The 19,425-nt window shown below is 48.3% G+C and overlaps 1 protein-coding gene across 1 annotated transcript; it reads right to left on the bottom strand.

Annotated features, from left to right (window-relative positions):
- Window positions 1-15,770: 15,770 nt before the first annotated feature.
- Window positions 15,771-17,830, bottom strand: LOC104307054 (cytochrome c oxidase assembly factor 7). Its single transcript, XM_054165328.1, has 3 exons — window positions 17,696-17,830; window positions 17,476-17,616; window positions 15,771-16,647 (listed from the first exon to the last, which is right to left on the bottom strand). Exons 1-3 carry the CDS (start codon window positions 17,799-17,801, stop codon window positions 16,199-16,201), a joined length of 696 nt encoding a protein of 231 aa, XP_054021303.1. The 5' UTR covers window positions 17,802-17,830; the 3' UTR covers window positions 15,771-16,198.
- Between the last annotated feature and the right edge of the window lie 1,595 nt (window positions 17,831-19,425).

The raw sequence follows: 19,425 nt of genomic DNA, 5'->3' as shown, positions 1-19,425 counted from the left end.
TACAGAGAGAGTGATTGCCCATTGGAATGGGCTGCCTGGGGAGGTGGTGGAGTCACCATCATTGGAGGTGTTCAGGAGGAGACTTGATGGGGTGCTTGGTGCCATGGGTTAGTTGTTTAGGTGGGTTGGATTGGTTGATGGGTTGGACACGATGATCTTGAAGGTCTCTTCCAACCTGGTCTATTCTATTCTATTCTATTCTATTCTATTCTATTCTATTCTATTCTATTCTAATCTCCCTGAACACAAAGGGTCATGTGAAAGAGCAGAGGGTTGTTAGAACTTAGCCAAAACGATGCAGCCAAGGTCAGCAGAAGCACAAAGTTGGTGTTTCTCAGAGCAAGGTAGCCAAAAGAGAGACATTTAACAAACTAATGCTTATGGTAGGTCTCTCTCCAAAGGGATTGTTTAGAACTATCATTATTTTCCTTTTTACACCCAGTGGTGATTTTTGTACATTCTACCACTTTCTGTTCAAGATCTGTGGATAGTTTTAAAGGTGCAGCCTAAAACTACCACAATAATGAAGAGGGTGTTTCTGTACCTTGTGATGCCTGCACTGCAAGTTGAGTTTGCCTCCTCTGTGTTTGAAGGGCGCTGGTGCAGCATCTTGTGGCTTAGCTTGCAAGAGGCACGGCTGCACTTGGGGCCAGACACGCTGGAAAGATGTCACTGCAGCTGATTTGCCAAGACAGCAAAACGTTTTCACTTCATAAGACAAAGAGGGTGCTGGTGACTCACACTCTCTCTTTTGATTACTTTTATTTGAACACAGAAACCTGCACAAAGTGCAGAGCACTGGAAATGGTTCTTTTGATCTGGACTGACCCCATTCATCTCCAGGCAATCAGAAAACCCACAAACCCCATCACTATGAATTTATTCTCTTAAGGGAGCAAGTGTAAGCATGGCCTGTGTCAGGAGGAAATTGAACTCCCCTGCATCTTCCAGTCCCTTTGGACGGCTCACAGGCAGAAAGCTTTCTAAACCTCTCTTCCTTGCAGAGTCCTAGTGGACAGCAAGTTCTTCATGGGACAACAATGTGCCCTTGTGGCCAAGAGAGCAAATGGCATCCTGGGGTGCATCAAAAAGTGTCCAGCATGTTCTTCTCACAGAATCACAGAATTAACCAGGTTGGAAGAGACCTCCAAGATCAAGTCCAACCAATCACCCAACCGTAACTAATCAGCTAGACCATGGCACTAATTGCCTCATCCAGGCTTTTCTCACACACCTCCAGGGACATTGACCCCACCACCTCCCTAGGCAGCCCATTCCAATGGGCAATGTCTCTTTCTGTGAGGAACTTCTTTCACCCCCTCTGCTCTGTCCTGCTGAGACCACACCTGTGTCCAGTTTTGGGCTCCCCAGTTCAAGAGAGACAGAGACCTGCTGGAAAGAATCCAACAGAGAGCCACAAGGATGACTAGGGGACTTGAGCATCTTCCCTGCGAAGAGAGAGTGAGAGCCCTGGGGCTGTTTGGTCTTGAGAAGACTGAGAGGGGATCTGATCAATGTCTTTCAGTATCTGAGGGGTGGGTGTCAAGTGGAGGGGGCCAAGCTCTTTTTGGTGGTGCACAGTAATAAGACAAGGAACAACAGGTACCAGCTTGAACATAGCAGGTTTCAACTCAGCATGAAGAGAAACTGCTTTACAGTGAGGGTGACAGAGCACTGGAGCAGGCTGCTCAGAGAGGTTATGGAATATCCTTCAAAACCCACCTGGATGCATTCCTGTGTGGCCTACCCTGGGTGATCCTGCTTTGGCAGGGAGGGTGGACTGGATGATCTCTGGAGGGCCCTTCCAACCTCTCATGTACCGTGATACTGTGATACTCTTTGGGAAGGTACATTCCCCAGCAGGGTCTGGTAACTGACTGTAGGTGTGCTGGGGGTCAGTAAGGGCTGATCTCTGGTGTGAGCCCATCAGCTTTTGAGAGAGAGAATTAAGGCAGAGACTGAAACATGTCCAAAGCCCTTGGATGCTAGCAGCTATGGACAAGTTTTCTCATCCCTTTGCCTTTCAGTGGAGATTGCTCCCTCTAATGAATCTGAACACAATGATTTCTCCTCTGAGTCTCCTCTGAGTCCTTCTCGTTAGGCTGCATTTGTTACTTGTGTCAATAAATCACAGTGTTGAGTGAAATGGAAACTATGGTCTGGAACCTCATGGCTCTCTGAGTTTCAGGGGAGCAGCCCATGGTTTGAGATACTTCTTAGGAGCACTCCTCTACCTGGGAGGCCAAAAGCAGCGGGGGTTAGGAGCTACAGACAATCCTTCCTAATGTTTGCTGGAGCTACCAAACTGGCCTTGGGATTTTAGATTATGAGCTCTGAGGCATGAGTGATGAAGTGAATATTAATTCAGGTCTACATATGACTGAAGGTGTTCTGGGGAGGGTGATAAGGCAGCAAAGTCCTGGCAAAGGCAGCTCAGAGTTTTAATGCAAAGAGGAAATGGCAGGACATGCAAATAGGATCTGCTGAGAGAATTTTGGCAGTGAAAGGGGTTTGAGGTCTGCTAAATGAGGTGCTTGAAAAGAAATGAGCCGAGTTGTCAGGTCACACCCAGAGCCTTTCTACTGAGCTGGATGATATCTGTTTTCCTATAGTCCTCTCACTGGGCTTCCTCTCATTTCCTTTGCCTGAAATGGTGTGGTCTGGCTCTACGAAGCCATCTTTGCAAAGGACAGTATCTTATTCTGTGCTGCTCATCAAACAAACCTTTAGAGGCACATTTACCAGATTAGGCCTTGGAAACCATCTCAGGCTGCTTAGTCAGATCAACAGCTTTGGCCTCTCAGCTGGGTCCCCAGGGAGGTGACACAGCAGGGCTATCTGTGCCAGCAATAGACACTGCCATGGGTCCTCCTTTCTCAGGAGCCAGACCAGAGTCACTGGAGAGCTTTCATTTTCAAATAAAAGTAGTTCAAATAAAATGGGGAGGTTAGTGCACTTCATAGCACCTCTCCTAGGACAGAAACTGGGAGCAGCAGGTGTCCACTATTTGCCTTTCTTCTAATTCCAGATATTAGTCAGCTGGCTGGGATTTGTGTTCCAGTCTCTGTGCTGATGTGAAAATAGCAGAGCACCAGACAGCAGGGAAATCTCCCTTCTCAGGAACAACTAAATAAATAAGGCAGTTAATTTCTAGCATGTGATTGCAGTGACAGCACCAACAGCAGCAGAACCCTGACATTTCAACTCAGCTCAGATCTGGGCCAGTCCTTACCCCTAGTGTCAGAGGCTGCTCTCAGTTATTCTGCCTTTGCCTTTCACTGCAGTGAGCTGCACCTTTACACTGACCCTTTGCAAGTTATCTTTTCTTCCTTTCCTTTCTTCCTTTTGCAAGTTACCTTTCCTGAGGAATCTGAGAGCTGTCTGCACTTCTCAGCATGCCAAGGGGACTGTTGTTCTTCACCTGGTTGTAGACAATACCCTACTGTAGTCAAATTGTACTAAATCAGTGCTCAAACCAAGCAGGGCTTCCCTTTAGCCTGCCAGGACTCCTGCATCTGTGCTGCTGGGTCATTCTGGCCTGTCTGCATATTGTCCTTTCACCACATTCATTCCTTGTTTTTGTGGCTGTTGAGGAAAATCAGGAGCTTTCTGCTGGAAAGATCATGAAACATGAGAAAAAATTGCCTGTGGTGATAGTGAAGCCTCCACTAGCAGTTAGAGAGGGCAGAGAGCTGTCAGGTATGATAAACACAGATAATTCAGGCTTGGGACAGAGAAATAGACAGCATGAGCACCAGGCCCCTCCTAGCTCAGTGTGCCCAGGTTTCTTTATAGCACATAGGTCATTAGTGTGCACATTAGTGTCCCAGCATGGGGCCTTTTAATATCACTCATAGTGCAGTGAGATTTGCTTTCCCCAGGAGAGCATTCATACAGCATTACCTTGTGCCATCTGTAGGAATGAGGAGTGTCTGACCTGCCTCTGAACACACTGATCTGCAGGCATGGCAGAAACCTGCTGGGCAGAGTCTGCATTGCTGTGTCCTGAAGGAGCCTGGGGCACACTTCAGAGCAGAGTCTCAGGAGCAAACCATACAGAGCAGAGCCACAGCTCATGGGGGATCACAGAGGACTGGGCTCTGGGGAATAGCCACATAGTCTGCAAAACAGACAGGGGAGCTTTGTAGAGATGAAATCAGCTAATCACCTTCCTCTGCTCTTGAACTAGGCAGGGACACTGCAAATTCCTGGAGAACAGCTACAACTTGGATGCAGCTCCTGCATCAATGCCTCCTATGTTCCTCCTCCTCAGGCTGCCTTCTCTATCCTCCAAGTCTTTCTAGCAGGCAGAGCCAGCAGCACTGCTTCCAAAGCTGGAATCAGTCAGGATGTGCACCAGGTGTGCTGATGAGGTTTGCTCACCTTTTCAGCTGCTGTAACTACGACAGAAAACATGGGGGGGAGGAGGGAGGGAAGGGGAAGAGTGAGAGCAGTCCAGTCTTGCTGTAGTACTACTTTCTTCTTTGTCTCCAGCACAGATTACTGCTGTCAGTCTGTGCTTGGGCTGTGCCACAGGGTCTGCTGGTTACAAATCACCAGGAGTCTTTGCCAGATTGCCAGCTACCTAGCATTCAACCCTTTGTCCACTCAAATTTATTTCTCAGCTTTTGTCTGAGAGCCAATGGTTTGTGTTCACTTGATGGTCCTGGCTTCTTGCTTCCTCTTGGCCCTGTCATTAGACTGGTTTCAATCTTTCTGATTGAAAGCCTCACCTTGCCCTTGAAATCACAGTGCCTCTGTTGTGTTTCATGACTGGAGAAGGATATTAGTTTGTGCCAAGCACTTAAATATAGAAAAAGATGTATTTGATTCCCTCAGCACAGCAGGAATTCAAATGGGAGCAGCCTCAGACTACGAAGAGTCTCAGAGAAAACGTTACTGTGCAAAGGTCACTGCTGGAGGCTTTAATGAAAGGGAGTGTACGGAGCACTGGATGGCAAATGAAGGCAGGACCTTGACATCTCCAGAGAGACAAGACTATTCTCCTTCCCCTGACGCAAAAGCAGCAACGTCCTTAACGCAGAACGGCAGCAAGATTAAGAGACACTGATTGCAGCTTCCGGGCCTGAGCTGCATCTGCTGCCACCTGCCCCTCCTGCCGGCAAGGGACTGGCTGTGCCTGTCATGCCTCATGATGTGTGATGGACGTGGCTAAAGAGAAGGACCTCTGGCTGCAGCAGCCCAAGGGAGAATCTGCTGTCTCCCGTGCAGGATGGCAGAGAAACAAGCCCCGGACCTCACCTCCCCTTGGCACTTCTCAGCAGAAATAAAGACATCTACCCCAGCAGCACCTGTGAGGGAAGGGTGCAGCAGGGCCAAACCGTGTACCTGGATGAGTGGTAGCAGCTGGAGCTGTTGCCTATCAGAGACCTGTCCAGCTGTGTTCTCTGTGCTCCCGCAGGAGCGGAAGACAAACAGAGCAATGTTTTCATCCCGTTAGCTCTGAGTGCCCAAATGCCAACTATTAGAGGCCAGCACTTGTAGCCAAGGGAACAGTCCTCCCACAGGGAAAGAAGAAAAGCAGAGCTGAACAGCATGTGGAGAGGACAGCACACAAAAGGCTCGCCAGATCATTAGAACGCTGCCGTTTTGTTGTGGGGTCAGGTTGGGTTTTTAAGTAGAGATGGCTGCCTCTAATCTTGTGTCCATCCTGAGTGCTGAGACTGCCTGCAACCTGCAGTGCCAGGGCCCTCATCAGCCTTTAATGGCTTCTGGGAATGCTTCACACAACTATTGCAGCCCCATCTAATAATTGCAACCACAGCTTCAGCCCTGGCTGCAGACAGAATGTGAAGAAGCCTGGCTGAAGGACTGTGCTAGTGTCCCCTCAGCTCCTCAGCCCCAGGGGGGTTTAAACTCTGTGCAGGCCCCTGTTTAACAAATGCTCCTTAGCCACAGGGGCAGGGCCTGCTGGGAGTTCCATCCTAGGTGGGCCTAGAGGAATTAACAGAGGCAATCTTGAACGTGTGAATGATCTCTGTTTTGGGTTGTCCAGACACTTTGCAGACACCTAAGAGCTAATTTGGTCTGATTTGGGATTCTGATCCAGGAATAAGCTGTGATCTGGGCCTGGTTTCTTCGTATACACTGGTAAAAGAGGTGCTGGGTCGTGCTGATTCCCTTTAGGAACACATACACACCTGGAATCAGGCTCTGGCAGTTGTTATCTGGCCACTTCAAAGTCAAACAAGGCAGTCCAGCATCTCTAAGGAGCCCTAGCAGGCTTTCTGTTGCACGCTGTTAGTGCAGCTCTTGCTGCACTCTGGAGACATCAGGAGAGAAAACAGTTTGGTCTGATGCTTTCCTGGGATCAGGGGATGCTTCATGGGCCAAATGGAGTTACTTGTCCATTGCTTTTACTGATTAAGCAATGAATAAAAGGTAGAACTCACATTGAATGAATTAATCAGTTGATCTCATTCTGTATGAGAACAGGTGAGTTCTAGCTAGAAAGAATTCATCTGCTACAGAGTTTATCCTAGCTCATTTTTGTTGTGAGCCCTGCCTTCCCTGCAGACTCTCCAGTATTTTGCTACTGGTTTTCTTCAACAGCTCTGCCACGAACTATCTTCTTGGAGTGCCTGGACCAAGCTAAGCTACACTCCAGCAAGTCTTTTAAAAACAGTCACAGGTCCCAGCTGAGGGAAGCTGCTGCTTGATGTGGTGCTGGATTTGTGCAGAGTCCCTGAGGTTTTAATTGTATTCATAGGCTGAGCAGTATTTCACCTAGCAATTTCTAACAAGAAACAACATTTGTGTTTGTCACTTATTAGCTGAAGCCTCCAAGCACAGGGAGTACTCAATCAATGCCTCTCTACACATTCATCTGATCAATTTGCAGCGCCACAACAAGCAGAGAGCTATCCCATACCCCAGATTGCACAAGGGCCTCACAGACAATGTGTAATGCAATTGGTTTTCAATGTTACATGTTTCCCACTCTCACAGTACCTCTGATTCAGCTTACTGAACAGGAACTGAATCAGAAAGCTTTGCTCTTTCATACTTCAACATCAAAAGATGTTACTGACTTTCTTTTGTGTCACCTTATGTATGTCCCCAGGCAACATTAGTGCCCTTTGAGAGCCCAGAGTCAAACTCAGCGGCTTCATGACAAGAGAAACCACCTGCAGAAAGCCAACTCTTCTTCTTGTGAGGAGAGGTTGAGGGACCTGGGGCTTTGTAGTCTGCAGAAGACTGAGATGGGATTAATAAATGTCTATAAATATCTGAGGGCTGTGTGTCAAGAGGGAGGGGGCAGCCTCTGTTCAGTTGCACTCTGTGATAGGACAAGGGGCAATGAATATAAACTACAGCACAGGAGGTTCCACTTCAACATGAGGAGGAACTTCTTCACTGTGAGGGTCCCAGAGCATTGGAACAGGCTCCCCAGAGAGGTTGTGGAGTCTCCTTCTCTGGAGACTTTCAAGACCCAGAAGATGCCTTCCTGTGCAACCTGTGCTAGGTTCTATGCTCCTGCTCTGGCAGGGGGGGTTGGACTCAATGACCTTCAGAGGTCCCTTCCCACCCCTAACATGCTGTGATCCTGTGAGCAGCGTGAAGCTTGCTGCTCTTTAGCAGGGTTAGCAGTAGGCTCCTGAGCACCTGGTGTCCTTGCTTGTCCCTGTATGCCATTTTCTCAGGTTGTGTGCATGATGCTGGTATTGCCCTCTGCTAAAGGACCTCACCTCTGGCTCTCCAGAGGGCAATGTTTTGATTGGTGCTGCTAAGGTGTAAACTTTTCAGCTCTGTGGCTTATTGACTGTTGGGCTGTATCTGCTTGTGGAATGACAGCAAAGATTCTGGCTTGGTACTGCAAAATGCTGAGGGAAAAGCACTCACTACAATCAAGGTTCTTTAGTCATTCAAATCATGCTCCAAACCCTTTTCTTGCAATTGTTTCCCAAAGCTGGGGAAACTATATGTAAATAACAGTCTATATAAACAGTATATATCAACAGTACATATAAAAGAGATGCTCAAGAAGCTGTAGATGTGGCTCTTCAGGACATGGTTTAGTGGCCATGGTAGCTGGATTATGGTTGGACTCAGTGATCTTAAAGGTCTTTTCCAGCCATAGTGATTCTATGGTTCTATGAAAATGTTTCCAGGGCTCTGCTGTGGTATAAGTATAGCCTTAGGGTGCAACTTGGAACTGCACAGTGTCTTAAGGCAAAATCATTCTGCATTGGAAAGGACTGGAGGTAAAGACATTCTTGCCTACAGACCCCTAGGGACACATAGGCATGAGAAAATCCATCCTGACCACAGGCTTAACCTGTTAGGATGGCATCAGGTTAGGAAAGAAGGTTCACAGAGCATTAGAACTGAGTACCAGGAATCACCCAGCTCCTGTCATTTCTAGAACTGCATTAACTAAATTAACTGGGGGTTCATTTTGTTTTGCAGATTAAACCATCAGTGGATCAGCACTGGCACTAGGCTGTGACAGCATGATCTGGAACTGTCCATAGGCTGCTGTGGGAGCCATGAGCAGAGGAGTCAGCAAACATCACACCTAGGCATTTCATGCTGCTATACACAGACAGCAGGTCCAAAGCTAAGTACACTGCAAAGCCATTCTGGCTAACTGGTAAATTGTCTGGGAAGCTCTTTCTGTTCATTGTAACAACACCTTTGTGCTGCTCCTCTAGAAACCATCACTGGTGCTGGATTTGTTCACACGTTCTGTGCCTTTGTAACAAGGTCAGGCCCTGGCATCCTCTGGTGTCAGCCCCTGGGAAGCTCACAAAGCCCATCAGCAAAAGAACTTAGAATAAGGTTGGGGTTCCAAAAATGTCTAAAGCTTTTCACCTCAGCTGACACAACCTCCCTGAGGGGCAGTGTCTGTTCATCACAAATCCCAAGGGGTTTGAGCTGCCAGTCTGAGGCACGGCTGGGACACTGTGACAGCTAACACCACTCTGTTTGCAGCCCATCTGAGAAGCCAGATGCTTTGTGCTGCCTTTGTACCAACCACAGAACAAATGAGCAAAATAAGAGCAGAGAGAAAATGTTCTGCTTAAGAAGGCACACAAAGGAAGTCCCCTGAAGGTAACACAGCAAGGCTGCTCACAGTGCTCACAGTGTCTCAGCTTCTCCTTTGCTCTTCAGAGTTATTAATAACACTTGTTCTGAGGTGGCTGTTGCATCTTTCCAGAATAACACTCCACAAATAGGATCTGGATAAATTCAAAGGCCAGCTTCCCATCTCAGTATTTCTTGGCATGTGAAGAATTGACAAGTCCTTGCCATGATAAATATTGTGTGCAGGATAATCAGTCTGGGCCCCTGTGGACATGGTGTGGTCTGAAATACGTCAGTAGCCATTCAGTGCCTTGTCCTCCTTTCCAACAGAGATAATACAGGTTTCCTTCCCAGTTTGCAGAAAAGGTTGCTGCAGAGCAATGAGTTTCCTAGGCAGGAAGCTCTATAGGAGCAGGGCTCCCAGTGGCAGGAGAGCTGAAAAGAAAACTGCTCCCTTCTTTTCAGTGGCTTTTGTGAGACAATGAAATGCTCAGACCAGGCCACTAAGTGTCAAACGAGGACTGTCAGAGTAGGGAACTTCTAACATAAATAAACTCACCTTCAAGGTGTGAGATTACATCATGGCCAAACTATTAACACTTTTCTTTGATGGCTTTCTTACCCCACCTCCATAAGCAATGGCTCTGGGAGTTGCAAAACAGCTCTGTGCTTCTTCTGATTCCCTGGGAAAGGTAGGCTGCGAGTGACAACTGCTGTATAAACACGCGGGGGTTTCATCTTCCTTCTTTCTTCTGTTTTACCAGAAGCCTCTCAGTTGCTAAGAAAAACCTCTCCAGGGTATGTTTAAAGCACCAGATTTCAGTTTTGCAGAGACAGGATGAGAACTCCCAGAAAACTCCTAGCACACTCAGGAACTGGAGCACATGTGTGCGTTACCGTTATGGCTGTGCACAAGCCCCCAGCTGAAATCACCTCTCCAAAGTGGCTTTAGTTTGGTATTTTCTATATCACACAAATTTCTCACTAGTTGAAAAAAAAAAAAAAAAGGATTCAAACCCAAACTGGGAAAAAAAAAGATTAAAAGCCAAACTGGGGGAAAAAAAATAATAACCCCCAAACTGTGTAACAAACCCATGCTAGCTAATATTACAAACAAGAGTATGAACCAGAAGTGTGTATCTAAGGTAGAAAACATCCCCACTGGAGTGAAAACACCACTGGTAATTGTAGCTGGTGTTTGGGTAGAAGGCAGTAACAGTGCATCAGAAATACATGATACAGTCTGCAATTAGTGCAATAATGAGTGCTTATTGTCTTTGTTTCAAGTGTGGGTACTGACAAATGAAAGCACTGGGAGGATGCAGGCATGGCATGCCAAATCAGACATTGAGAAGTGGGCAGTGGTGATCATGAAAGGCTCAAGAGCCTGGGTTGCATGGGTTCTGGGCCAGGCTACTGAAGGAGTATCTGGAGAATGAGAGCAGGGTGTTTGATGCTGAACCATATGCTAGGGCCTCTGTACAATCATAGAATCATAGAATTGCTAGGGTTGGAAGGGACCTCAAGGATCATCCAGTTCCAACCCCTCTGCCATGGGCAGGGACACCTCACACTACAGCAGGTTGCTCAGAGCCATATCCAGCCTGGCCTCAAAAACCTCCAGGGATGAGGCTTCCACCACCTCCCTGGGCAACCTGTGCCAGTGTCTCACCACCCTCATGCTGAAGAACTTCTTCCTAACATCCAATCTGAATCTAACCATTTTCCTTCCATTCCCCCTAGTCCTATAATTACCTGACACCCTACAAAGTCCCTCCCCAGCTTTCTAGTAGGCCCCCTTAAGATACTGGAAGGCCACAATTAGGTCTCCTTGGAGCCTTCTATTCTCCAGACTGAACAGCCCCAACTCCCTCAGTCTGTCCTCACAGGTGAGGGGCTCCAGCCCTCTGATCATCCTCGTGGCTCTTCTCTGGACACATTCCAGCACCTCCAGATCCTTCCTGTAATAGGGGCTCCAGTACTGGACACAGCACTCCAGGTGGGGTCTCAACAGAGTAGATTAGAGGGGGAGCATCACCTCCCTCGACCTGCTGGCTATGCTTCTCTTGATGCAGATCCTGCAGTGAATGCTGCCATCACTTAAAGCCATGCATTCATGTCATTTCCTTCGTTAGAGCTGGCCACCATTCCTTCTGGAGGACACTGCTGCTTTATTAAAGGAGTTTGGCTTTACCCCTCAGATCAATACAGACAAATGAAAGCTGGCACACGGAGCTTTAGGAGCTACAAAGCTGAGATAAACACCTTTTATTTCCTGGCCAATTCATTGATCCTGAAGAGATCAACAGGTTTTCCCTATTTCCAAGTATGCTGTTATGATCACACATCTAGCACTCTTTCTTTACGACCTGGGAGGTACAATTTTCTTCCCCAGAGAACAGAACATTTGGCCTTTTTACATCAGGTAAACTGAAGGAGCAGGATGCTCTTGGCCTTTTGGTAATACCCTCATGGTATCAGAGTGAGGTGGTGATAAACCAAGACTTGCAGCATGATTTTAGACTGCCGTTAAGTAGAGTCCAGAGTCTCTGCTATCAACTGCATGAAGTACATCCTGAGCCTTATGTGTTGAAAAGTCCTCTGCAGCTGTGCTGGTTCCTGGTACTGCTGCAGATTAGAGGGAACGATGGTGCAAATGTGAGTTTGTAGGCTGGGCTCAAATATTGTGGAGTTTGCAGGACTAGTTCTGAAACAGCAAGCATAGCGATGCTAACTTTGAGGAGAGGCTGAGGGAGCTGGGATTTTTCAGCCTGGAGAAGAGAAGGCTCAGGGGAGACCTCATTGCTCTCTACAGCTACCTGAGGGGAGGTTGTAGCCAGGAGGGTGTTGGTCTCTTCTCCCAGGCAGGCAACCAGCACCAGTACAAGAGGACACAGTCTCAAGCTGCACCAGAGGACGTTTAGGCTCAAGATGAAGAGAAAGTTCTTCACAGAGAGAGTTGTTAGGCTTTGGAATGTGCTGCCCAGGGAGGTGGTGAAGACACTGTCCCTGGATGTGTTCAAAAAGGGATTGGACATGGCACTTGGTGCCATGGTTTAGTAGTCATGAGGTCTGGGGTGACAGGCTGGACTTGATCTTTGAGGTCTTATTGATTCTGTGATTCTATGAAAGAAATCTCAGTCAAGAATTTACTTTGACAAACCACATATCATTTATAATAGGCTGAAATGAGACTGCCTCATCTTTTCCTTCAATGTTTTGCCACTTTGGAAGGAAAGGATTCAAACAGGAGAAGGATTTACCCATCTCAAGCATCTATTACAGCATCACTGACAGCTGTGTGAAAAAAAAAAAGATGCATGTTTATCCAGAACAGGCAGCAAACCATTCAGGGGCAGCTTGGAAACATTTTAAACTTGTTATGATCATGACTTTGTGTAACAAAAGAGCCTTCCTTAATTTGTGTCTGCCTTTGCAACCAGTGGTACAAGATGGGATGATGCCTCATAGGCTTACCCCCACTAACACAGCAGTGTGCCCAGGTGACCAAGGCCAACAGCATGCTGGCCTGGATCAGGAATAGTGTGGCCAGCAGGAGCAGGGAGGTCATTCTGCCCTGTGCTCAGCACTGGATAGTCTACATCTTGAGAACTGTGTCCAGGTCTGGGCCCTTCAATTCAAGAAAGATATTGAGATGCTGGAACATGTCCAGAGAAGGGCAACAAGGCTGGGGAGGGGTCTGGAGCAAAAACCCTGTGAGGAGAGGCTGAGGGAGCTGGGTTTGTTTAGCCTGGAGAGGAGGAGGCTCAGGGGAGACCTTATTGTTATCTACAACTACCAGAAGGAAGGTTGTAGCTAGGTGGGGGTTGGTCTCTTCTCCCAGGCAACCTGTGACAGAACAAGAGGACACAGTCTCAAGCTGTGCAGGGGGAAGTTTAGGCTTGATCTTAGAAAGAAGTTCTTCCCAGAAAGAGAGATTGGCCATTGGAATGTGCTGCCCAGGGAGGTGGTGGGGGCAAGGTCCCTGGAGGTGTTTAAGAAAAGCCTGGATGAGGCACTTAGTGCCATGGTCTGGTTGATAAGATAGGGTTGGGTGATGGGTTGGACTTGATGATCTTGGAGGTCTCTTCCAATGTGGATGATTCTGTGACTGCTGTTATGAAAACAGATCATGTTATATTTAAATCCTGCAAGTCTCCAAGTTCTCAAGTGGTATGAATAACACTCCCTACAACATGCACTTTGACTAGCTGCACTGTGTGTCACTTTTACTGAGGTCAGTCCCAGGTACTGAGTGGAGTTTCCCTGGGGCACCGCTGACAGTAATCCCAGAGGAGGGTAGCCTGCTGCAGCATGCAGCTCTGCTTGGAGCGAGGAGCTGAACCAGACACTCGGCGGCACCGAGCACAAAAGCTCAAACAAAAAGATGAGGGCTTAAAATGTCATCCAGTTCTCCAGTGCCTTGAGCCACCTGCTAGTTGCTTACTTCTGAACACACAGCTGCCAAACTGTTTTATTGCTAGACTGTTACACTCTGCAGGGTAGCATTTACTCACATTTCCCAAGGGCAACAGATGCCCGCAACAGTACCTAGCAAACAGTCAGCACAGGCTCTTCCTCCACAAGAGCTTTGCCCTCTTCAGCTGCCACAGAATATTAACTGTGTTCACAGAAATATTCATCTCACTTGGGTCACCACTATTTTCTTCCCTAGGCTGCTGAAAACCAGTCTCCCAGCCACGGTGAGGAGGAATGGTTTTCATGCACTGCCACCTGCTGTCCCTTTGTCCCCTTTCATCATAGAATGGTCCAGGCCAGAAGGGACCTCCAAAGGTCACCCAGTCCGACCTCCCTGCAGTCAGCAGGGACATCCCCAACTAGAGCAGGTTGCCCAGGGCCTTGTCCAGCCTCACCGTGCATATCTCCAGGGAAGGGGCTTCAACCACCTCCCTGGGCAACCTGGTCCAGTGTTCCACCACCCTCTTAGTAAAGAACTTCTTCCTGATACCCAATCGAACTCTGCCATTCTGTACTTTGAAGCCACTGCCCCTCATCCCCTCACTGCAGGCCTTTGTAAACAGTCTTTCTCCATCCTTCTTACAGGCCCCTCTCAGGTACTGACAAGCTGCTATTAGGTCTCCCCAGAGCCTCGTCTTCTCCAGGCTGAACACCCCCAGCTCCCTCAGCCTGTCCTCATAGCAGAGGTGCTCCAACCCCCTGATCATTTTCATGGCCCTCCTCTGGACCTGCTCCATCAGGTCCATGTCCTTCCATGTCATCCCTTTCACCCTTCTCAAGCAGTCTGTTCAGAGTGCAGTTAGGGTGGCAGAACTCCCTTCCTTCACACACTCTGCCTCAGACAGCATTCTAATAATTCTCTTAGTTGTGGCAATAGCCAAATTAGTGTTGGGGATTTTCTTTTTACTCCCAAATGTTCCAGTAATAAGTTTGTATCTTCAGCCCACAGCCAGGGTATTCACATTCTGAATCAGCAGCAGAAGTACAGCAAAGCATACACACATCACAAACTCTGCATGCAGACACACCAGAATGACAAAGGACCTTGTCAGTGCATTAATACATTTACATATAATGCCCTGCTTATAATTTAGGCAGCTGGTTTGGAACATGTATGTGCAATTATGGTTTGTACAGATTTAAGGTAGATTTGAGTCAAAAAAATCTGATCAGTGAGCACCTTGCTCCTCCCTAAACCTGCATTATAAAGAACAGAAAACAGAGTTTCAGAAGCTGGCAGGAAGGTAAAACAATGTGTGCAATTAAGTGGTGCTCAGCGTGCTGCAGAGCAATTCATGTGGCACTCACGCAATGACAAACCAGTTAACACCTGCTTGCAGGCATTGTCTGTAAGGGCATCTCCAGCCTTGGATACTCATCTGCAATGCAGCAGGTCTAAGCACATTCCTAGTCCTCTTTATTTCCTCTCCGCCCTGGGGCAACTCTCTCACACCCTGTTGCTGCAGCTCATCTGCCCTGCAGAGCCAACGATGGTTCTTTCTTTCCTGTTCCATTGGCAAGATCTGTAGGCAGAGATGCTCTCATGCACACTGCCATACAGGCTTGTGACTCTTTGGGGATTGGCATCATCTGAACATGACTGAAATGTTTCTAGCTCTAAGCTGACCAGGGAAAAGCTCTGTGCTTTTAGAGCCTAAAGCAGCATGTCCCCCTCGACCTGCAAAGGTCACAGACAGCAAGAGGCACTGTCCAGGATCAAGATGGAGCCTGGATAACTTCTCAAGTTTAACAAAGCTGGCAATACAAGCAAAGGACAGTATTTCTATAGCCAAAGAGAGCAAAACAAGCATCCTAGAAGCCTAAGTTTTAGAGTGGAAGTGCTGAGGCTCAGACATCATTTTAAAGCAGGAGAAGAGGAGACTCAGTGGTGACCTTATTGCTCTCTACAACTACCTGAAGGGGGGTTGTAGTGAGGCGGAGGTTGGTCTCTTCTCCCAGGCAACCAGTACCAGAACAAGAGGACACAGTCTCAGGCTGCGTCAGGGGAGGTTTAGGCTGGAGGTTAGGAGGAAGTTTTACACAGAGAGAGTGATTGCCCACTGGAATGGGCTGCCTGAGGAGGTGGTGGGGTCGCCATCGCTGGGGGTGTTCAGGGCGAGGCTTGACAGGATGCTTGGTTGTATGGTTTAGTTGATTGGGTAGTGTTGGATGATAGGTTGGACACGATGATCTCGAAGGTCTCTTCCAACCTGGTTAATTCTATTCTATTCTATTCTAAAATCCACACTTGCTCCAGCAAGCTCAGAAAACGTGGGATTCACAACATTCTCTGAAGAGGAGAGACCTTTACATGAAAGCCAGCTATGCAGCCTGAACCCAGCACACAACTACAGCTCCTGCTGGAAGCATTTGCAGCACAGATGTAAAACCAAAAGGATGTTTGGACCTATTTCATACTTTAAACCGTGGGGACAAACTTCCAAAAGGTCAGGTGTGTTTGCCTTCCTGAAAGAAGAGGAGAAATCCAAGCAACAGGAGGAAGAACTTGTGTATTTAAAAATGCAGAAAGGCACAGCAGGGTTGCTGATGTTTGCTTGCATCCAGGAAAATGTGAGGATTTTGTTTTTTATTGTGACTGCAAAACGTATGCTCATTATTTAAATAACAGCTTCACTTGCCATTGAAAACTCAGTAGCTGCAACTGACAGTTTTACTCTCCAAATTTTAAAGAGCTTGGGGCTTCTTTCTGCTCTTTATGCAGCTGTTTTGCCCTGTTTTTCAGATCCTCTGCCTTAGCATCACTCTGCTCAACACCGTCTCCCAGTTTGTACATTCGACTGGCGTTGGCACAAGCCCAGATGTGGCCGAGCTCACACCCTTTCAGCGAGTACTTCAGAGCACGGGTCATGTCCTTAGGGACCTCAGGTGCTCCTTGCAGGTATATTACACTGAGGTTGAAGCAGCTAGGAGCAAAATTGCCATCACAGGCTTTTGTGTAATAGTCTCTTGCAACAACGGGGTCTGGTTTATCACCATTTACTCTCCCATCATGGGCCAACAGCCCAACGTTGTGGCATGCATTTATTGACTTCTTCCCACCTTTCTCACATGACTTCATAAAAGAGTTGTAGGCAGCTTTCAAATCTAGGTCGAGTCCACCTGTCAGCCAAGAAACCAAAAGATTACTGTAAGGACACACTGGCAGAGATGGAAGCTCTCAGTTTGCAGCATGCTTCCCAGTGCTCTTTGGGCAATACAGCCTCCCTCTTTGAATGCATCTAGGACCTCACAGACATATATCTATGGCCTTCTCAACAGCTTACCTAGGCCAAGCATTCTTTTGCCAGCATACCATCCTGTACACTGAGACTGCTACTGGCTTTGGACTAAACCAACACTATCAAGTTCCTTATGACCACTGCCATTTGGAAGCTGCCTCGCCAATTTAAGTGCTTCCCATCCCTGTACCAGCAGATACCTTTTGGGCAGACTTGGATCTGCTTAGACCCCTTTGCATGCTTGTGTCTTTTTTTCACTTTCTCTAAGAGAGAGCAGTGAAATGAGAAGAAACCCAAGTTTTAAGAACAGGACACACAGCAACATTCAGCCTTGGATGTCCTTAGCACTTACACAGATGTAATTGTAAGAAAATACTACGTGTGTGTGTGTGTGTGTACCTAAAGGTGATTCTCCAGAAGGAAGCAATTTCAGGTTTTCCGCCCTTCCCCAGCTTTTATCATGTGACCATAAAGGGGGCATGATGGGTAGCTCCTCCATCAAGGTCAGGAGGAGCTGCAGGTGCTCAGCACCTTTGAAAGGCCAAGAGCTATGTCTGCCCACAGGCATCTGCCACCCTCCTCGCCCGGAGCTCCTTGCACAGAGGAGCTCATGATGCTGGTAGTGCCACGGCAGAACCCACGACACCGCAACCACTGCCACCAGCAGCGGGCAGGAACGTGACGGGCTCACAGCAGCAGCCCGGCTCACCTTTGCCGATGGCCTGGTAGGCCCCTAGCTTGTAGCAGCTCTCGCTGTGGCCGTGCGCCTCGCAGTTGTCGCGCAGCACCCGCGCCGCCCCCACGAAGTCCTTCCGAACGGCGTCCAGGTAGTCGGCCAGGCGATGGCAGCCTGCAACACAGCGGTGAAGGGGCTGAGGCTCCCGCCGGACCCAGGGGGCTGGCAGAGGGGTCGCGGTGCGGCCGTTTACCGTCTGGGTCCTTCTCCTTGAAGCACTGGTAGCTGTACTCGACGTGCAAGTTCTCCAAGTAACTCCTCACCTCCTCCTCGTCCTCGAAGTTGATGAGCGCGGCCATGCTGGAGCCGCCGGGGCCGCCGCGCAGGCTCGCCGGCCACCGCCGAGCGGTCGATTAGGCTCCTGCCCCGAGCGCCGAGCGATCGATTTGGCGCCAGCCCCGCCGCGCGGAGCGGTCCCTGCAGCGCCGCCGGGCCGCTGTCCGCTCCCCGCTGCTGCGGGGCCGCCTCTACCCCGGTTCATCCTCTCTTGCCCCGGTTCATCCTCTTCTTCAATCTTTTTTTCCCTGTTCATCCTCTCCTTCACCCTCTCTTGTCCCGGACACCGCCACTGCAGGTGCTGACCAGGGCCGGTTCACAGACGGCTCGGCGGGGAAGTCCTGTGTCCGTCTCCTTTCTCTCGTCTCCACCTCTCGGGGTGACCAGAGACTGATGGGTCCGAGGTTTCAAGCAGCAGCACGTTTTTAGTATTTAACTTGCAGAGTTTTGCGCCATCAGATCCGTATTTCTGAGGTCTTCTGTAGGACAAATCCTTAAGTTAATACACATTAATCCAGCACCAGGGCTGCTTCACCAGTTCCCGACCTGCTGCTGGTGTATTTTTGTCTGGGATTAACTGTGAAATATTTTGCAACTCGATTTTAGAACTGGTGGGTTGCTGCTCCTGGCTTCTCCTTTCTGTGGTACAACAAAGGTGTTAGAGATGATTTTTCATGAGATGGGACCCTGCACCCCAATATGTCTGAGCAGGCAGTGCCAGGCGCTGTTGAAATCCCCTGGAAACTGGTATGGAATTAACTGCACACCACAACCCCCAGTTCTCCAGTGATGGCTGAATTGAAGCCAGCCATGATATTGGGGTGCTTACAAAAAACATAGCATGCCAGCTAATTCCAGTACTTCTGAGCACAAATTGAATTTTCTGAGTATAGCAGCACACACTCTGAGACCTCACCTGGAGTGCTGCATCCAGTTCTGGAGGCCTCAGCACAAGAAGGACATGAACCTGTTAGAACAGCTCCAGAGGAGGTCCATGAAAATAGTCAGAGGGCTCAAATACTTCTGTTGTGAAGACAGGCTGACAGTTGGGGTTACTCACCCTTGGAGAAGAGAAGGCTCCAGGGGAGACCCTTTCAGAAGCCTTTCAGTACTTCAAAGGGGCTATAAGAAAGATGTGGGCAGTCTTTTTATCAGATTCTGTTGCATCAGCACAAGGAGTGGTGGTTTTAAACTAAAAGAGGGGAGATTTAGACTATCTAGAAGGAAGAATTCTTTAATGATGTGTGATGAAACAATGGCCCAGCTTGCCCAGACATGACAGATGCCCCATCCCTGCAAAGATTCAAGGCCGAGTTGAACAGGGCTTTGAGCAACCTGCTCTAGCTGAAGATGTTCCTGCTGACTGCAGAGGGGTAGAACTAGATGACCTTTAAGATTCCCCTCCCACCCAAACCTATCATTCTACATTATAGATGTATGTGACAAACTGCTTAGATTTAAATGAATTTAAAAGAACAGTTAAAATTAATTGTAAAGAATACTTAAGAATGCTTTGTCCCAAATTTTTGCAGTAATGTGTGGACGGTTTGCCAAGCTTTGGGGGCAAATAAAACTCGATTAAATCTCGGGCATAGGCCCCCTAAGAACCATTGCTGGCCAAAACATGGCGCCACCTGCTGGAAGATC

This window comes from Dryobates pubescens, chromosome 11 (genome assembly GCF_014839835.1).
Source record: "Dryobates pubescens isolate bDryPub1 chromosome 11, bDryPub1.pri, whole genome shotgun sequence".
Taxonomy (NCBI): Eukaryota; Metazoa; Chordata; class Aves; order Piciformes; family Picidae; genus Dryobates; species Dryobates pubescens.
The sequence above is the reverse complement of the archived record's forward strand: the minus strand, read 5'-3'. Positions and strand labels throughout refer to the sequence as shown.

What these genes read in the sequence shown, in the direction of transcription:
- LOC104307054 (XM_054165328.1), bottom strand. Translation starts at nt 17,801, where the DNA reads ATGGCCGCGCTCATCAACTTCGAGGACGAGGAGGAGGTGAGGAGTTAC. An exon ending in CAAGGAGAAGGACCCAGACG is followed by an intron (nt 17,617 to 17,695) that starts GTAAACGGCCGC and finishes GCTGTGTTGCAG; the next exon opens with GCTGCCATCGCCTGGCCGAC. An exon ending in CTACCAGGCCATCGGCAAAG is followed by an intron (nt 16,648 to 17,475) that starts GTGAGCCGGGCT and finishes CTTGGCTGACAG; the next exon opens with GTGGACTCGACCTAGATTTG.